Source organism: Panthera leo, chromosome B1, assembly GCF_018350215.1.
Source record: "Panthera leo isolate Ple1 chromosome B1, P.leo_Ple1_pat1.1, whole genome shotgun sequence".
Classification (NCBI taxonomy): domain Eukaryota; kingdom Metazoa; phylum Chordata; class Mammalia; order Carnivora; family Felidae; genus Panthera; species Panthera leo.
The window spans coordinates 116,151,273-116,166,351 of NC_056682.1; the positions used below are offsets into that span (position 1 = coordinate 116,151,273).

At 36.0% G+C, this 15,079-nt stretch overlaps 1 protein-coding gene across 4 annotated transcripts in view; it reads left to right on the top strand.

Moving 5' to 3' along the window:
• The window catches only part of TBCK (TBC1 domain containing kinase), a 225,809-nt gene that overhangs the window by 45,101 nt on the left and 165,629 nt on the right, over positions 1 to 15,079 (top strand). The window contains exon 1 of one of the 4 annotated variants that reach the window (XM_042935750.1): positions 13,125 to 13,203. The exons of the other annotated variants lie outside the window; for them this stretch is intronic. Within the exon in view, the coding sequence (XP_042791684.1) occupies positions 13,145 to 13,203 (59 nt within the window). The 5' untranslated portion in view covers positions 13,125 to 13,144. Of the gene's footprint in view, positions 1 to 13,124; positions 13,204 to 15,079 lie in introns of those variants that run through there. 4 annotated transcript variants of the gene reach the window in all.

Below are 15,079 nucleotides of genomic sequence, written 5' to 3' on the forward strand. Positions count from 1 at the left end.
GATATTCCATTGCATTTATATGCCAAATCTTCTTTATCCATTCATCAGTTGATAGACTCGTGGGCTCTTTCCACGGTTTGGTTGTTGTAGATAAGGCTGCTATAAATATCAGGGTATATGTATCCCTTTGAATTAGCATTTTTTTTATTCTTTGGGTAAATAGTAGTGCACTTGCTGGGTTGTAGGGTATTTATATTACAAAGCTGTAGCAATCAAAACAGTATGGGACTGGCACAAAAATAAACACATAGATTAATGGGACAGAATAGAAAATCCAGATCCATAAATCCATAATTATATGGTCAAATAATCTTTGACAAAACAGGAAAGAATATCTAAATGGGAAAAAGACAGTCTCTTCAAAAAATGGTGCTGGGAAAACTGGACAGCAACATGCAAAAGAATGGAACTGGACTACTTTCTTATACCATATACAAAAATAAATTCAAAATGGATTAAAGACCTAAGTGTGAGACATGAAACCATAGAAATCCTAGAGGAGAACACAGGCAGTAACCTCTGAAATCAGCTGTAGTGGGGCACCTGGGTGGCTCAGTTGGTTGAGTGTCCGACTTTGGCTTGGGTCATGATCTCATTGTTTATGAGTTCAAGCTCTACATTGAGCCCACTGCTGTCAGCGCAGAGCCCGCTTCAGATCCTCTGTCCCCCTCTCTGCCCTTCTGCGCTTGCGCTCTCAAATATAAATAAAACATTAAAAAAAAAAAAGAAAGCTGTAGCAACTTCTTTCTGGATATGTTTTCTGAGGCAAGGGAAACAAAAGCAAAAATAAACTGTTGGGACTTTATCAAGATAAAAAGCTTCTGCACACCGAAGGAAACAATCAACAAAGCCAAAGACAGCCTACAGAATGGGAGAAGTTATTTGCAAATGACATATCAGATAAAAGGTTAGTGTCCAAAATCTATAAAGAACTTATAAAACTCAACTCCCAAAAAACAATTAAAAAATGAGCAAAAGGCATGAATAGACACTTTCCAAAGACATCCAGATGGCCAACAGACACATGAAAAGGTGCTCAATATCATTCATTATCAGGGAAATACAAATCAAAACTACAATGAGATACCACCTCATACCTGTCAGAATGGCTAAAATTAACAACACAAGAAACAACAGGTGTTGGCAAGGGTGTAGAGAAAGAGGAACCCTCTTGCACACTTGGTGTGAATGAAAACTGGTACAGCCACTGTTGAAAACAGTATAGAGATTTCTCAAAAAGTTAAAAATAGAACTTTAATGTTTTAATCAAAGACCATCATTTTGATTGAATGGAGGATGATCCTATCTCTGTATAGATGTGGGCTGTAGCCATAATTGCTAGCAGAGTCAGAACTTTTCTGAGAGAACAAGATTAGATATGATCAATTTCTGTAACAAATATTTTTTTGAGCCCACTGAACAGCAAAATAAAACATGGGAGAAATTATGTTTGTTTTAAAACAAAACTGAGAGTAGAAATTGCCAAATGTCCTTCTCTGTCACTGAATAAGCCAAAAGTATCCCTCATAAAATTTTAAAATTTGAGCAAGTGTGCTCAGTGAACTTGTCAGAATATCAAAACTATCCCCCAGATACCTAAATGAGTTAACTTGTCGAAAGGCGTTTTTTAAAATTATTAGTCTAAATGTCACTGTGCTTTCCAAAACTATTTCAGTTTTGGCATAATTAAAGGTTAGAAGTTCTTTCAAACAATGATTGGCCAGAATTTCTTGAAGCTATTTCTGGACAGAGGGTCATGTCATCAGGATGTTAAAGGACCTCTTACTGCAAAGTTGAGAGGCATACATCAAGTTTACCTAAAAGCCTTTTAAGCCGATAAGGGGAAGGCTATTCCTGGCTCTTTGTCTTTTCTTTTGCCCTGACAGAGATGGTCACTATTTCTTTTTCTTTTCTTTCCTTTTTTTTTTTTTTTTTTTTGAAGTATGATTAACATACGTCACTTTATTTTTAGGTGTACAACATATTGAATCCACAATTCTGTACATTACTCTGTGCTCATTTTTTCCTTAGTCTTATGATAATACAGTAAACCTTGGTTTGCAAGCATAATTCATTCTGGAAACATGCTTTTAATCCAAAGAACTTGTATATCAAAGTGAATTTCCCCATAAGAAATAATGGAAACTCAGATTATTCATTGCACAACCCAAAAATATTTGTATAAAAATGATTACAAAATAATAAAGAAAATACAAAATGTAAAGAAAAATAAATTAATCTGCAGTTGCCTTTGAAACTATTCATAGCTGAGGGAGACAAGAGAAAGGAGGGTTGTTGTGTAGGACAACTTTCATTGTCACTAACAAAATCACATGCAACTTTAACAAGAGTTCCACAAGATGAGCAAACATTTCTGATAAATTTTAACTTGATAAACAAGCAGTGTCTAGCAATATAAGTAGAATGTGACGCTCAACATCACATGCAGAGCCTGCATGGAACCTGTCCAATGATACTTTTGCCTCCTTTTGAGGATTTAACAGAAATGTGACATTGCATTGTCATTAAACAGATTCATCACTCGCATTGTACAGCCTTATTCAGGTGGTGCTTTTCTACAAAATTTTGCACTGTTTGCCACATTTTACACATCTCCCTAATCTTATCTGAAGTGAGGGATTCCCCTGCCTTTTTCTCCTCCTCTGCAAACAATATGCAGAAATAGACTTCTTATAAAATCTTGCTATTTCAACCTTGTTCGTACTTCTCAGTGATTTGCTTCTTAACTTCCACTATAATCATCTCCTTACTGCCTTTCTTTTCAGCCTTTCATTGTATATACTCTCACGATGTTGACTACAGTACAGTATTAATAAACTCTTGTCATATACTGTATTTAATGTAACTGGCAATAAGGCAACAGAGGAAAAGGTCTATATCTGCAGGCAGCCTGACCTAGAATGAAGCAAAGCATTCCTAAGCTTACTCTTGTATGGAAAAGCAAAGGACTGTCCATAGGTGCTTCGAAGTGACAAAAAAAATAGTAGTGTCCGGTTGTGGGCACCTTCCAACATTCTGAAAAATCACTGATTTCGCCAAACACTGGGGCCTGAGACCAAGCAAGCATCCAAGCATGGGAGACAATCACCCACAATCCCACAGCAAGAGAGAACTATTGACTCAGTTGTGATCACGTGACATTGAGCATCACTTTCTACTTATACTGCTAGACACTGCTCATTTATCAAGTTAAAATTTATTAGAAAAGTTTGCTCATCTTGTGGAAGTCTTGGAGAAAAGTTACTCGCAATCCAAGGTTTTACTTCTGTTGCCTTAAAGCCTTTTTGAGGAATGTTAAAAAGCCTTGAGATAATATTTGTGTTGTATAGTTTGGCACATGATTGATTATTGTCTGTGTTGTCAAAAAGCAGGTGACATGCCAAAAATTCTACCAAAAAAATTATTAACAACTGATTTTTTTAATGTTTATTTATTTATTTTGAGAGACAGAAAATGCACATGAGCAGGGAAGGGTCAGAAAGAGAGGGAAAGAGGGAATCCCAAGCAGGCTAATGCTGTCCGTGCAGAGCCCGATGTGGGACTCGAACTCAGAAACCCTGAGATCACTATCTGAGCTGAAATCAGGAGTTGAATGCTCAACCAACTGAGCCACCCAGGTGCCCCTAACAGAAACTGATTTTAATAGAAACTAAGATGATGGTCAGTGGTGCAGTATTTATATCACAGTATTTATAACTTTTTCTTTCCTCTTATTAAATGTTGCCCTTAAAAAATTATGCCTATAATTAAATGGCAATTTTTAGGCGCTCTCTATCTAATTGTACTCTCTCTACATTTTTATAAGACTGTACTACATATTTGGTATATACTGAGGGAATGAATGATACATGAGTTAAATAAGTTAATGACATTAGCAGCAGTTTTAAGAACTTTAAGACACTCTTTAAGTGGAACACTTTTAAATTTGAAACATTTAATTCTATCAGTCATAAACAAGAGATAGAAACACATACTATGATCTAATTACTTTGCTACATGCTTTTCATAGGTAACTTTAAAGTTATTCGCCCTTGTTAGTAAGTGATCTAAGTTTTACAGAGTATCAAATGTCTTCTAATGTTAGAAGCCATGACCAAATATAGCATAAACAGTGGGTTAAGCCTCTAGTAGGCCTCTTTTCACTGTGGCCTTTCTTTGAACAATAGTACCCCAGAATCTGCTTTTCTGATGGTCGCTGTTCAAAAAGCACAAAATCTTTTGTGACAATGAGCTGCTTTAATTTGCCAGGTTTAAGGAGTCCTATAATTATCAGACTATCTTGCTGGCTCTATGGGGATTGCTTTGTTTCCTGGCATCTTTCAAAGTAGAAACTGGATAACGCAGACCATTCACTTTGGCATACAAAGAAACAAGCAAAACTGGTTTCATTATAATCAAAATCTGTTAATATAGTTGACCCTGGACAGCATATGGATTAAGGGGCACTGACCCCTCGTGCCGTCAGAAATCTGCATGTAACTTTTGACTCCCCCAAAACTTAACTACTAATGGCCTACTAGTGACTGGAAGAGTTACCAACAACATAAACAGTTGATTAACACATTTTGTATGTTATATGATTATAGCTGTATGTTATATAATTATAAATATACTGTGTTTTTATGATAAACTAAGCTAGAGAGAAGAAAATGTTATTAAAACATAAGTAAAATACATTAATAATAAAAAAAAAATTCATGGATAAGTGGACCAGCACAGTTCAAAACCTATATTGTTCAAAGGTCAAGTGTATACTGATGGCAAAGTGGGTTCTCTTGCAAGATAGTTGGAGTGGAGAAATGAAAATTGCATATAATACAAAAGAATAGACATGGGGGCACCTGGGTGGCTTGGTCGGTTGAGTCAGTTGTTATCAGCTCAGGTCATGATCGTGGGTACAAGCCCTGTGTCAGGCTCCACACTGATAGTACAGAACCTGCTTGGGATTCTCTCTCCCTCTCTCTCTCGGCCCCTCCCCTGCTCATGCTCTCTGCCTCTCTCTCAAAATAAATAAACTTAAAAAAAAGAATAGACTTGGGTTTTATGAGTTCTTATTCTATCTTAGCCTTCTCAGCCATCTATTCAAATATTTATGAAAATGCAGTTTAGTTTGGGAATTATTTTTATCATAAATATTCAGGACCTCAAAGGGAAAGGACTAAACAAAAATAATAATGATAAAAACGACATAATTTCCAAAATTTTGTGCAATAACTGTGGCTAGACATTGTCCTAAGCACTCTATGATGATTACCTTATTTCTTTATTATAGGAGCTCTATGATGTAACTTACTACTATTACTTCCACTTGATATGTGAGGAAACTTAGGCCCCTATAAGGCATCTAAGAAGTTAAGTAATTTTCCCTTGGTCATGCAACTACAGGCATACCTCAGAGATATTGCGGGTTTGGTTTCAGACCACCTCAGTAAAATGAGTCAAATAATGTTCTGGTTTCCCAGTGCATATAAAAATTATGGTTACCCTATACTGTAGTCAGTAAAGTGTGCAATAGCATTCTGTCCAAAAAAACAATATGCAAACCTTATTTTAAAAACACCATTGCTGAGGTGCCTGGGTAGCTCAGCTGGTTAAACATCTGAGTTCAACATAGGGCATCATCTCACCAGTTTGTGGTTTTGAGCCCTACATCAGGTTCTGTGCTGACAGCTCAGAGCCTGGAGACTGCTTCAGATTCTGTGTCTCCCTCTCTCTCTCACTCACACTTCCCCACTCATACTCTGTCTCTATCTCGGAAATAAATAAAACATTAAAAAAATTTTAAAACACCATTGCTAAAAAATGCTAACCATTATCTGAACTTTCAGCAAGTTATAATTTTTTTGTTGGTGGGTAGGTCTTGCTTCAATGTTGTTGGCTAGTGACCAATCAGGGTGGTTGGTGGTTACTGAAGGTTGGAGTGGTTGTGGCAATTTCTTTAAATAAAGCAACAATGACATTTGCCACATTGATTGTCTCTCTTTCATTGACAAGTTCTCTGTAGCATGCAATGCTGTTTAGTAGCACTTTACACACAGTAGAACTTCTTTCAGAATTGGAGTCAATCCTGTCCAGCTCTGCCTGTGCTTTTACAACTAAGTTTATGTAATATTCTAAATGCTTTGTTGTCATTTCAATAATCTTTACAGCATTTTCACCAGGAGTTTTTTTTTTTTTTTCTTTTGCTTGTCCATAAGAAGCAACTCCTCTTCCATGTGTTTTGTCATGAAATTGCAGCAATTCACATCTTTAAGCTCCACTTCTAATTCTAGTTCTCTTACTATTTCTACCACATCTGCATTTACTTCTTCCATTGAAGTCTTGAACCCCCAAAGCCATCCATGAGGTCTGGCATTAACTTCTTCCAAACTCCTGTTCATGTTGATATTTTGACTTCTTTCTATGAATCACTAATGTTCTTAAATGGCATCTAAAAAGATTAATCCATTCCAAAAGTTTTAATTTGTTTTGTCCAGATCCATCAGAAGCATCACTATCTACAGCAGCTATAGCCTTACAAAATCTATTTATTTTTTATTTTTTTAAACATTTTTATTTATTTTTGAGAGACAGAAAGAGACAGAGCATGAGCAGGGGAGGGGCAGAGAGAGAGACACACAGAATCTGAAGCAGGCTCCAGGCTCTAAGCTGTCAGCATAGAGCCCGAAGTGGGGCTTGAACCCACAAACCGTGAGTTGATGACCTGGGCCGAAGTCGGCTGCTTAACTGATGAGCCACCCAGGCACCCTTATTTCTTAAGTAATAAGACTTAAAGTTGAAAATACTCCTTGATCCATGGGCTGAAGAATGGATGTTGTGTTAGCAGGCATGAAAACAACGTAAATTTCATTGTTCATCTCCATCAGAGCTCTCCATCAGAGCCTGGTCATTGAATGACCAGGTTCAATGTCAATAAGCAGTAATATTTTGAAAGGAATCTTTTTCTGTGCATTAAGTCTCAACAGTGGGCTTAACTGTTCAGTAAACTATGTTGTAAATAGATATGCTGTCATCCGGTCTTTCTTGTTCCATTTGTAGAACTCAGGCAGAGTAGATTTAGCATAATTCTTAAGGGTCCCAGGATTTTCAGGATGGTAAATGAACATTAGCTTCAACTTAGAGTCAACAGTTGCATTAGCCCCTAACAAGAGAGTCAGCCTGTCCTTTGGAGCTTTGAAGCCAGGCATTGACTTTTACTATCTAGCTATGAAAGTCTTAAAATGTCATCTAATGAAGATGTCTTATAAGGCTATTTAACCTACATTGAAAATTAATTATTTAGTGTAGACATCTTCATTAATTATCTAGCTAGGTCTTCTGGAGAACTTGCTGCACCTTCTACATCAGCACTTGCTGCTTTACCTTGTACTTTTATGTTATGGAGATGGCTTCTTTCCCTCAACCTCTTGAACTAACCTCTGCTAGCTTCCAGCATTTCTTCTCCAGCTTCCTTATATCTCTCAGTCTTCCTAGAATTGAAGATGCCAGGGAGAGAAACAATAAATGTCTACTATATTTTTAAGGTATAGTAACTGATGCTTAGAGCAGTTACTTTACCACACCTGTCAAAGTGGTATAGCCATAGCTCAAAACCTCTCATTGGACTTCGCTATCCATGCTGTTAAACATTGAGAGGCAATAGAATGTAGTGATTAAGGACATGGACTATAAGACCAACCTGCTGGGTTTGAATCTCAACTCCACCATTTACTCACTTGGGTAAGTTATTTAACCCCTCTGTGCTTCAGTCTTATCACCTTCTAAGATAGTGAACCAACAGATGTGAATTACCTATAACAGTACTTGATAGGGTATGAGTTTCCTAAGTGTTTCCTATTAGTGGCTGTAGTGGTAATAGTGTTATTATTATGAGTATAATATACTAAATGATTATCGAATATTATTACCAATAAGCATTGCCTGTGGAATAGTTATAGCCTTTCTATGATGATCAATTTTTATATGTGGTGATTAACCTATGCAATGTTTATTCCATACTTCTTCATTAAGTACATATAGGTTTCAGACACTGAGCTAGGTGCTAGTGAGTCTGAAGATGAAAATATAAAGTCCTAGTCTTTAGAGACATTGCTGACTAGTGAGCAGAGTTATAAGCAATTACAATATAGCATTTTTTATAAGTATGTACCAGAAGAATATGCAGGTTATCTTGGAGACAGAGTACCTCACAGCCAGGAGAATCCAAAAAAGTTTTACTAGAGATATAATGTTTGTGTTGAATTTTAAAGAATGTATAGGTATCCTCCAAGTGGATCAGGTAGAGGGGCAGAGAAAACAACATGTGCAAAAAGTCATCGATATGCAAGCATAGGGTCCATGAGAGGAGAGGTGAAGGAGATGAACTTGAAGAGAGCTAAGTAATAAAAACATCTGTCAGAGAGCAAATGAGATTGTTTTCTCTATTTTTCTTTATGAAACCGTTTTGGTGGGTAGTAATGGGGCTCTGTAAGGTGACAAGTCGTAAATATAGCTCGCTATTTCAGACAGTGACTTAAGATGAAAAAGGAGTGGTCGTATGAAGAATGACTGATATCCTACTTACAAATTCCTCCCAGATTACCTAGAAAAGAGAAAATGTGGTTTTCTCTGCTCTAGTCATCTAAGTCAGCGAAAGTCTTAGCTCTCTTCTGCAAGCAGTCTGATTCTGGTCAATGCATACTACAACTGTCCATATGCTACCTGTACTTTCTCTGTTCATATTGTTAGTTTATTCATTAGCTAGACATTTTGTCAGTTGTTGGTGTCATCTGTCTTAGGTGATAGGACATATAAGAAACGTTCATATCTGTTTGTTTTATACAGCATTTACATCAGTGTCAAAATGCAGATAAGTGCTTCAAAATCATCATGATATTGACTAAACTTTCCCAAATCTGCCACGTTTTAGACCAAAAAAAATCCTAATTTGCATGTGCTTCCTAATGTGCTTCCTTTTTAGTTTATGCCACAAATTTTCAATTGTTATCCCATAATGACAGTTTTAAGAATATGAGGCTCCTCAAAATCTGGGACTCTGTATTATTCTTTATTTCCTTGTGGAATTTTATTGTAAATGTATCCACAGCTTTCCTGGAAAAATACAGTATTGTGCTTAGCTATTAAAAGTTTAAAGGAGAAAATGTCCTTCAACAGATGACTGTATAAACAAGTTAGTGAAATACTACTCAGCAATTAAAAAAAATGAACTAGTAATGCAGGCAACAACATGGATGAATCTTAAGAACATCATGCTGAGTAAAAAAATCTAGCACAAAATAATTCTGTAGTGTTCCATTTATTTGAAACTCTTGAGAAGGCAAAAATAATCTAGAGTGATAGAAAACAGACCAGTGGTTGCTTTGAGCCAGGGGTAGGATATGGAGATTGTCTGGGAAGAGGAACAATAGAATCCTTTCAAGGTGATGGAAGTTCTCTGTTCTTGACTGTGGCAGTACTTGCAGTCGTATATACATTTGTCAAAATTGTTCTAACAGTGCATTTAAAATGAGTGTATTTTATTTTATATAATTGAAATAAAGATCACTTAAAGAAAAGTATGAAGGAGAATTGCTCAGTTATAATCATTTCATGATGGACAAAAACAAGTCACCTTTATGTCATGTGCATCTTTATAACCAGCTATACTAGTTTCCTATGGATGTTGTAAGAAGTTATCACAAATTGAATGGCTTAAAACAACGGAAATTTATTCTCTCACAGTTCTGGAGCCCAGAAGTCAGAAATCAAGGTGCTAACAGGGCCAACTCTCTTCAGGGCCTCCTGAGAAGAATCCTTCTTTGCCTTTTCCAACTTCTGGTGGCTCTCAGCTTTCCTTGTCTTCCTTGGCTTGTGACCACATCACTCCAGTCTCTGTCTTCATCTTCGTATCTCCTTCTCCTCTGTGTGTCTCTCTCTTATAAGAACACTTGACATTGGATTTTGTGCCCATCTGGATAACCCATGCTGATCATATGCAAAGACTCTTTTTCCAAATAAGGTAATATTCATAGATTCTGGGAATTAGGATATGGACATTTTGGGGGAGGGAGTGGGGCCCCACTTAGACTATATCAACTAATATTATTACTCATTGAAACCAATACTATACTGTATGTTAACTAGCTTAAATTTAAATGAATGAATGAATGTTAACAAACTTAAATTTGAATGAATGAATGAATAAATAAATAAATATTATTCATTATATAATACTTTATCATGACTTAGTAAAATACAATTGTCCATTACCTTTTTTTTTTTTTTTTTTAACGTTTATTTATTTTTGAGACAGAGAGAGACAGAGCATGAACGGGGGAGGGTCAGAGAGAGAGGGAGACACAGAATCCGAAACAGGCTCCAGGCTCTGCGCGGTCAGCACAGAGCCCGACGCGGGGCTCGAACTCACGGACAGCGAGATCATGACCTGAGCCGAAGTCGGCCGCCCAACCAACTGAGCCACCCAGGCGCCCCGTCCATTACCTTTTTAACAGCATTCTGGTATCATTATGGGATACTATGGATATGTATATGTCTTTTCAACAGCTTGCTGTGTCTGATCTTCCTTATATCATAGTGTTAAGATCTGTGACTCTAGTTGAAGTTTGGGAGATATAGAACTGATTCATTCAGGTGACCTGGCTTAGGAAAAAGGAACTATTAGGTAGACAAAGCTCCCTAGAGTTCTATATTAGGTTTGGAGGCAAAGGCCCAACTATTAATGTTACCTTGACTTGTTATGTCTTCTTTATGAATGTAGCATAAGAACTTTGCAAGGTCGCTACAAGTAGTTAAGAATAAAGGTGAGTACTTTTGGGTTCTTTGATCAAAATATCATCACTGTATCACCACAGTTCTGATAAAAGGAATAGAAACTCTGAATAGGAAATTTTCATCAATTGAATCTCTTAAAATTTGCTTAAGATAAGCCTACACATCATTGAACTGAACATTTCAGTTTGACAAACTTTTGTTTGCACTATGCTATCTTGCAGGCACTGAACTAAACAAATGCATAAAATGCAGACCCTCTACAGTTTACTTGTTTGTTGTGATGGGCTGGGGGTAGGGTGGCAGACTGCCTAAAAAGAAAATGTTGGTCCACTTTAAAAAAAAAATGTGAATTGGTCTCAAATCAAAATTCTGAACAGTAATAGAATTTTTTTTCATTTTTTTCACACAGTAATATCAAATAAATTTAAGTGTAATTAAACAAAAACAACTTTAAAAATGAGCTAGGGTACAGATCCAAGTGACCATGAGCCACCATAGGTTCTGTCTTAGAGCAAAGTTACAACTTTATGTAGTCGCAAATGCTGCCAGGGCATGGTAAGTGAGATTTATTACCCAGTATGTTTGCACTGTCAATATCAGTAACTATGGTGAAAGAAATGTTTTTGGAGTGCCTATGCTAGGATAGTAGAGCTGCTTGGGAGAAGAAAACATTGATGTTGCAGAAATAACCAGCCAACCCCAGGATCCTCCAATCTTGCTTATCAAATGTTGACTTTTTTTTGTCACAGAGAAATTTAAAAAAAACATTTTGCTGATTTTATTGTGTCATGCAAATAGTTGGAGAGCCCAGTTTGCAGTTTTTGTTAATTTAGGTAATATGGATAGACGATAGATAGATAGATAGATAGATAGATAGATAGATAGATAGATAAACAAAATAGTATTATAAAATTTGTTATAGAGATCCTGATTTTTTTGAGAGGGACTTAGGCTTTTTGTTTGTTTTCTTCTGTTTTTACAATTGGCCCGCATTCTGTGCAGGACCAATAGCTCATTGATCTCCATTCAGCCCTTGTTGGTGTTACATTTCCCACTTTATACATTTGCAGACTGAGGCAGGATGAAATTGGAACATTCTCCAAGCAAAGCAAATCAGTGACAGAGTCTCCTGGCTTTATATCTGAACCTCAAACCATGAGATATGCTTTCCATATGTATTTTGATCTTATCAAATTAAGTTTCTGATGAGAAAGGAAAGTTATCTAGTATTCAAGTCGGAAAATTAATTTCCCAATTTTTGTATCCTATTGAGAACTAGTCACATTCCAGATTTATAGCTTTCAACTTTTTTTCTTCTTTGAGTGAGAACTAAATTGTAAAATATGCCCAACATTACAACTTAGGAACAGATGGGCTGATTTATTTCTAGACCTATTACAAAATAATCTTTAGGTAAGCAGTTAATCAATGCAGTGTTAGTTTCAAAACATCTGAATCTGAGGCAAATGAACTATTAAATTTAGCATGGATGGGTGACCTTTCAGGCTAAAATGTGTACCCATTGTGAAGTAAGTTATTTCCTTTCTGAATTCTAAAACTTTTTTTTCTTTAGAAAAAATATGCTCTGTTAAATAGTGTGGCATTTTTAGCAATGTTAAAATTTAGTGACAAGTGGCAAATTGTAAAAGCCTCAAGGACATTAACTCCCCACTGAAAATGACCCTCTCCAAATTCTAGAATTATAAACCAGTGAACCATTGAAAAATTATATACTACTTGAGTTCTTTTTTCTTGGAGTTACAGAAAGAGACTTTAGGCTGAAGATAACAGGAGTACACAGTTGTATTATTTTCTGAACATTAGTCATTAGTATGATATCATTCCTCTTCATTTCTTAAATCACACAGTAGCTAACTAATTTTCATTTGTGTTTATTCTCCCTTAACATTTCACTTCAGGCTGATACCAAGTAAGAAATGTTTTAGACCAAAAGGAAAATTTCTGTGGGAGTGATCAGGTTTTATAAGGTGAAAGAACATCTTGAACTCATAGAATCCAGAAGTGTGTTTCCTCCCTTGGTTTGCTGACAGTATGGGTATTTTGGCTTGTGGAGTGGCCCTTAGAAATATCATGGATTATGGATCAGAGGAAATAGCATGTGTGGTTTTAGTTACCACCTATTATGAATGACTTCCAAATCTATCCCAGCAACCCTGACCTCTCACTTTCTTTCTTGGCCTCTATTTCTTGCAATCTGAATAACATCGCTTGTTGGAAACATTACAAATACCAAAAAGGAACTGATGGTTTGAAGCTGATAGGAATGTGTCCTTATTTTATTTTCTTTTTTAACACCTTTATTGAGGTATAATTGATACCCAAGAAGACTGAAATGTACATATTTGAGTTTGACTTTATGAATGCACTTGTGAAACCATCACTGCAATCAAGGTAATAGATATACTCATCACTGCTAAAAGTTTCCTTGTGTCCTTTTTATTTTTGTGTGTGATAAGAACACTTATAATGAGATCTACCCTACTAATAAAATTTTAAGTGGGCAATACAGTATTGTTAACTACAGGCATTATGTTGTATGGCAGATCTCTTTGGCATGGAACTTATCTTGCACAACTGAAACTTTAAATCAATTGATTTTCCTCTCTCCCCAGTCCCTGGTAACCATTTTCTTCTCTTCCCCAGTCCCTTGTAACCATTGTTCCATTCTCTGCTTCTATAAATTTGACTATTTTTTATACTTTACATAAGTGGGATCAGGCAGTATTTGTCCTTCTGTGGCCAGCTTATTTCACTTAGCATAATGTCCTCCAGATTTATCCATATTGTTGCAAATGGCAGGGTTTTCTTTCTTTCAAAAAAAACCCTCTTAAGTCAGCTTATGAGAAATCTACTTCTTATAAATGAGATTGACACTGTTGATCCATTGCGAGTGTAATATACTTTTTTGAGCTGTTATTTAATTAATGGTTAATTAATTAATTAATTAATTAAGAATTTAATCTTGTTATCTGCACCCTCTTGCACCATCATGGATGTCATTGAATATATTTATTGAACACCTACCTTATAGTTACTGTGATAGATATAGGGATTGCAAGTTGAATAAGCTAGTACCTGCCTCAGGGTACAGTGAGAGAGACAAACCTATATAGAAATTATTACCATAGAATTAGTAAGCTCTTCAACTATGTACTGTCAGAATACAGAGAAGTCCAATTCTCCCAGGGGTAGAGCCATCAGATGAGAAGCCATGAAGAATTCTATCCCCCACCCCCCAAAAGAGTTGAAGTGACAGAATAGATCTAGAATAAAAGAAGGATGTCAAAACAGGGCTGGTTGAGATAACAGGAGGCTTAGAAAACAAGGGTCTCAAGGACTTAATGAGATTAAAGCGCAGGTCCTCAGAGAAGTATAGGAAATTGTGGTTGAAAATCAGAATGTTTTAAGTAAATAGAGGTTGAACAATGTCTCATTGCGACAAACAATCTGTATTTGGCAATATTGGCTGGAATTGGATGAAAATCTGTGGCTATGTACATGTGAAGCAAGCCAATCCTTATAGATATTAAACCCATGATCTTGGCCTCAGTATGTTTTAATCTGGTAAGCTAAACAGCTATAAATAATTTAGGGATGATTGAATCAGAAAAACAGTGTAAACTTCCTTTGAAATACATCTGGAAAGGGATAAACAAGTATACTTAGTATTGTACTAACCTAGTAGTTTTGGAATTCATTAAGCCATGTTCGCAATTCAGACACAACCAAGTTGACTCATGCCTAGAAGTTATTGTCAGTTGTTATTGCTTGTGATGGTGATGGTGGTAGTGACTTTTTTTTTCTTTTTAAATTTTAATCTTACTTTCTCAAGATTTATTTTTGTAGACCTGCTTTGGTCTCACCAATGTAATAAATAGACGTTCATGTTTTCTTTCTCTTATAAGACAGAAGAAAAGGATGACTCTCATCTGCTAACTTAATTGAATTATAGTTGTAATGAAATGCTGTGAATTCAATTGTATTAAAATTATTAGTTTATAAATCTGTCTTTACAGCTATACTGCAGGTTTCTTGATTGTAGAGATCAGTTCTTTCTCTTGAGATCCATGGAACCTAAAAACACAGTGGTATAAAAAAAAAAAAAAAACAGTACCAAGCAGCTAATGGCCACTTAATTGATGCATTTATTTTTTTTTTTAATTTTTTTTTCAACGTTTTTTATTTATTTTTGGGACAGAGAGAGACAGAGCATGAACGGGGGAGGGGCAGAGAGAGAGGGAGACACAGAATCGGAAACAGGCTCCAG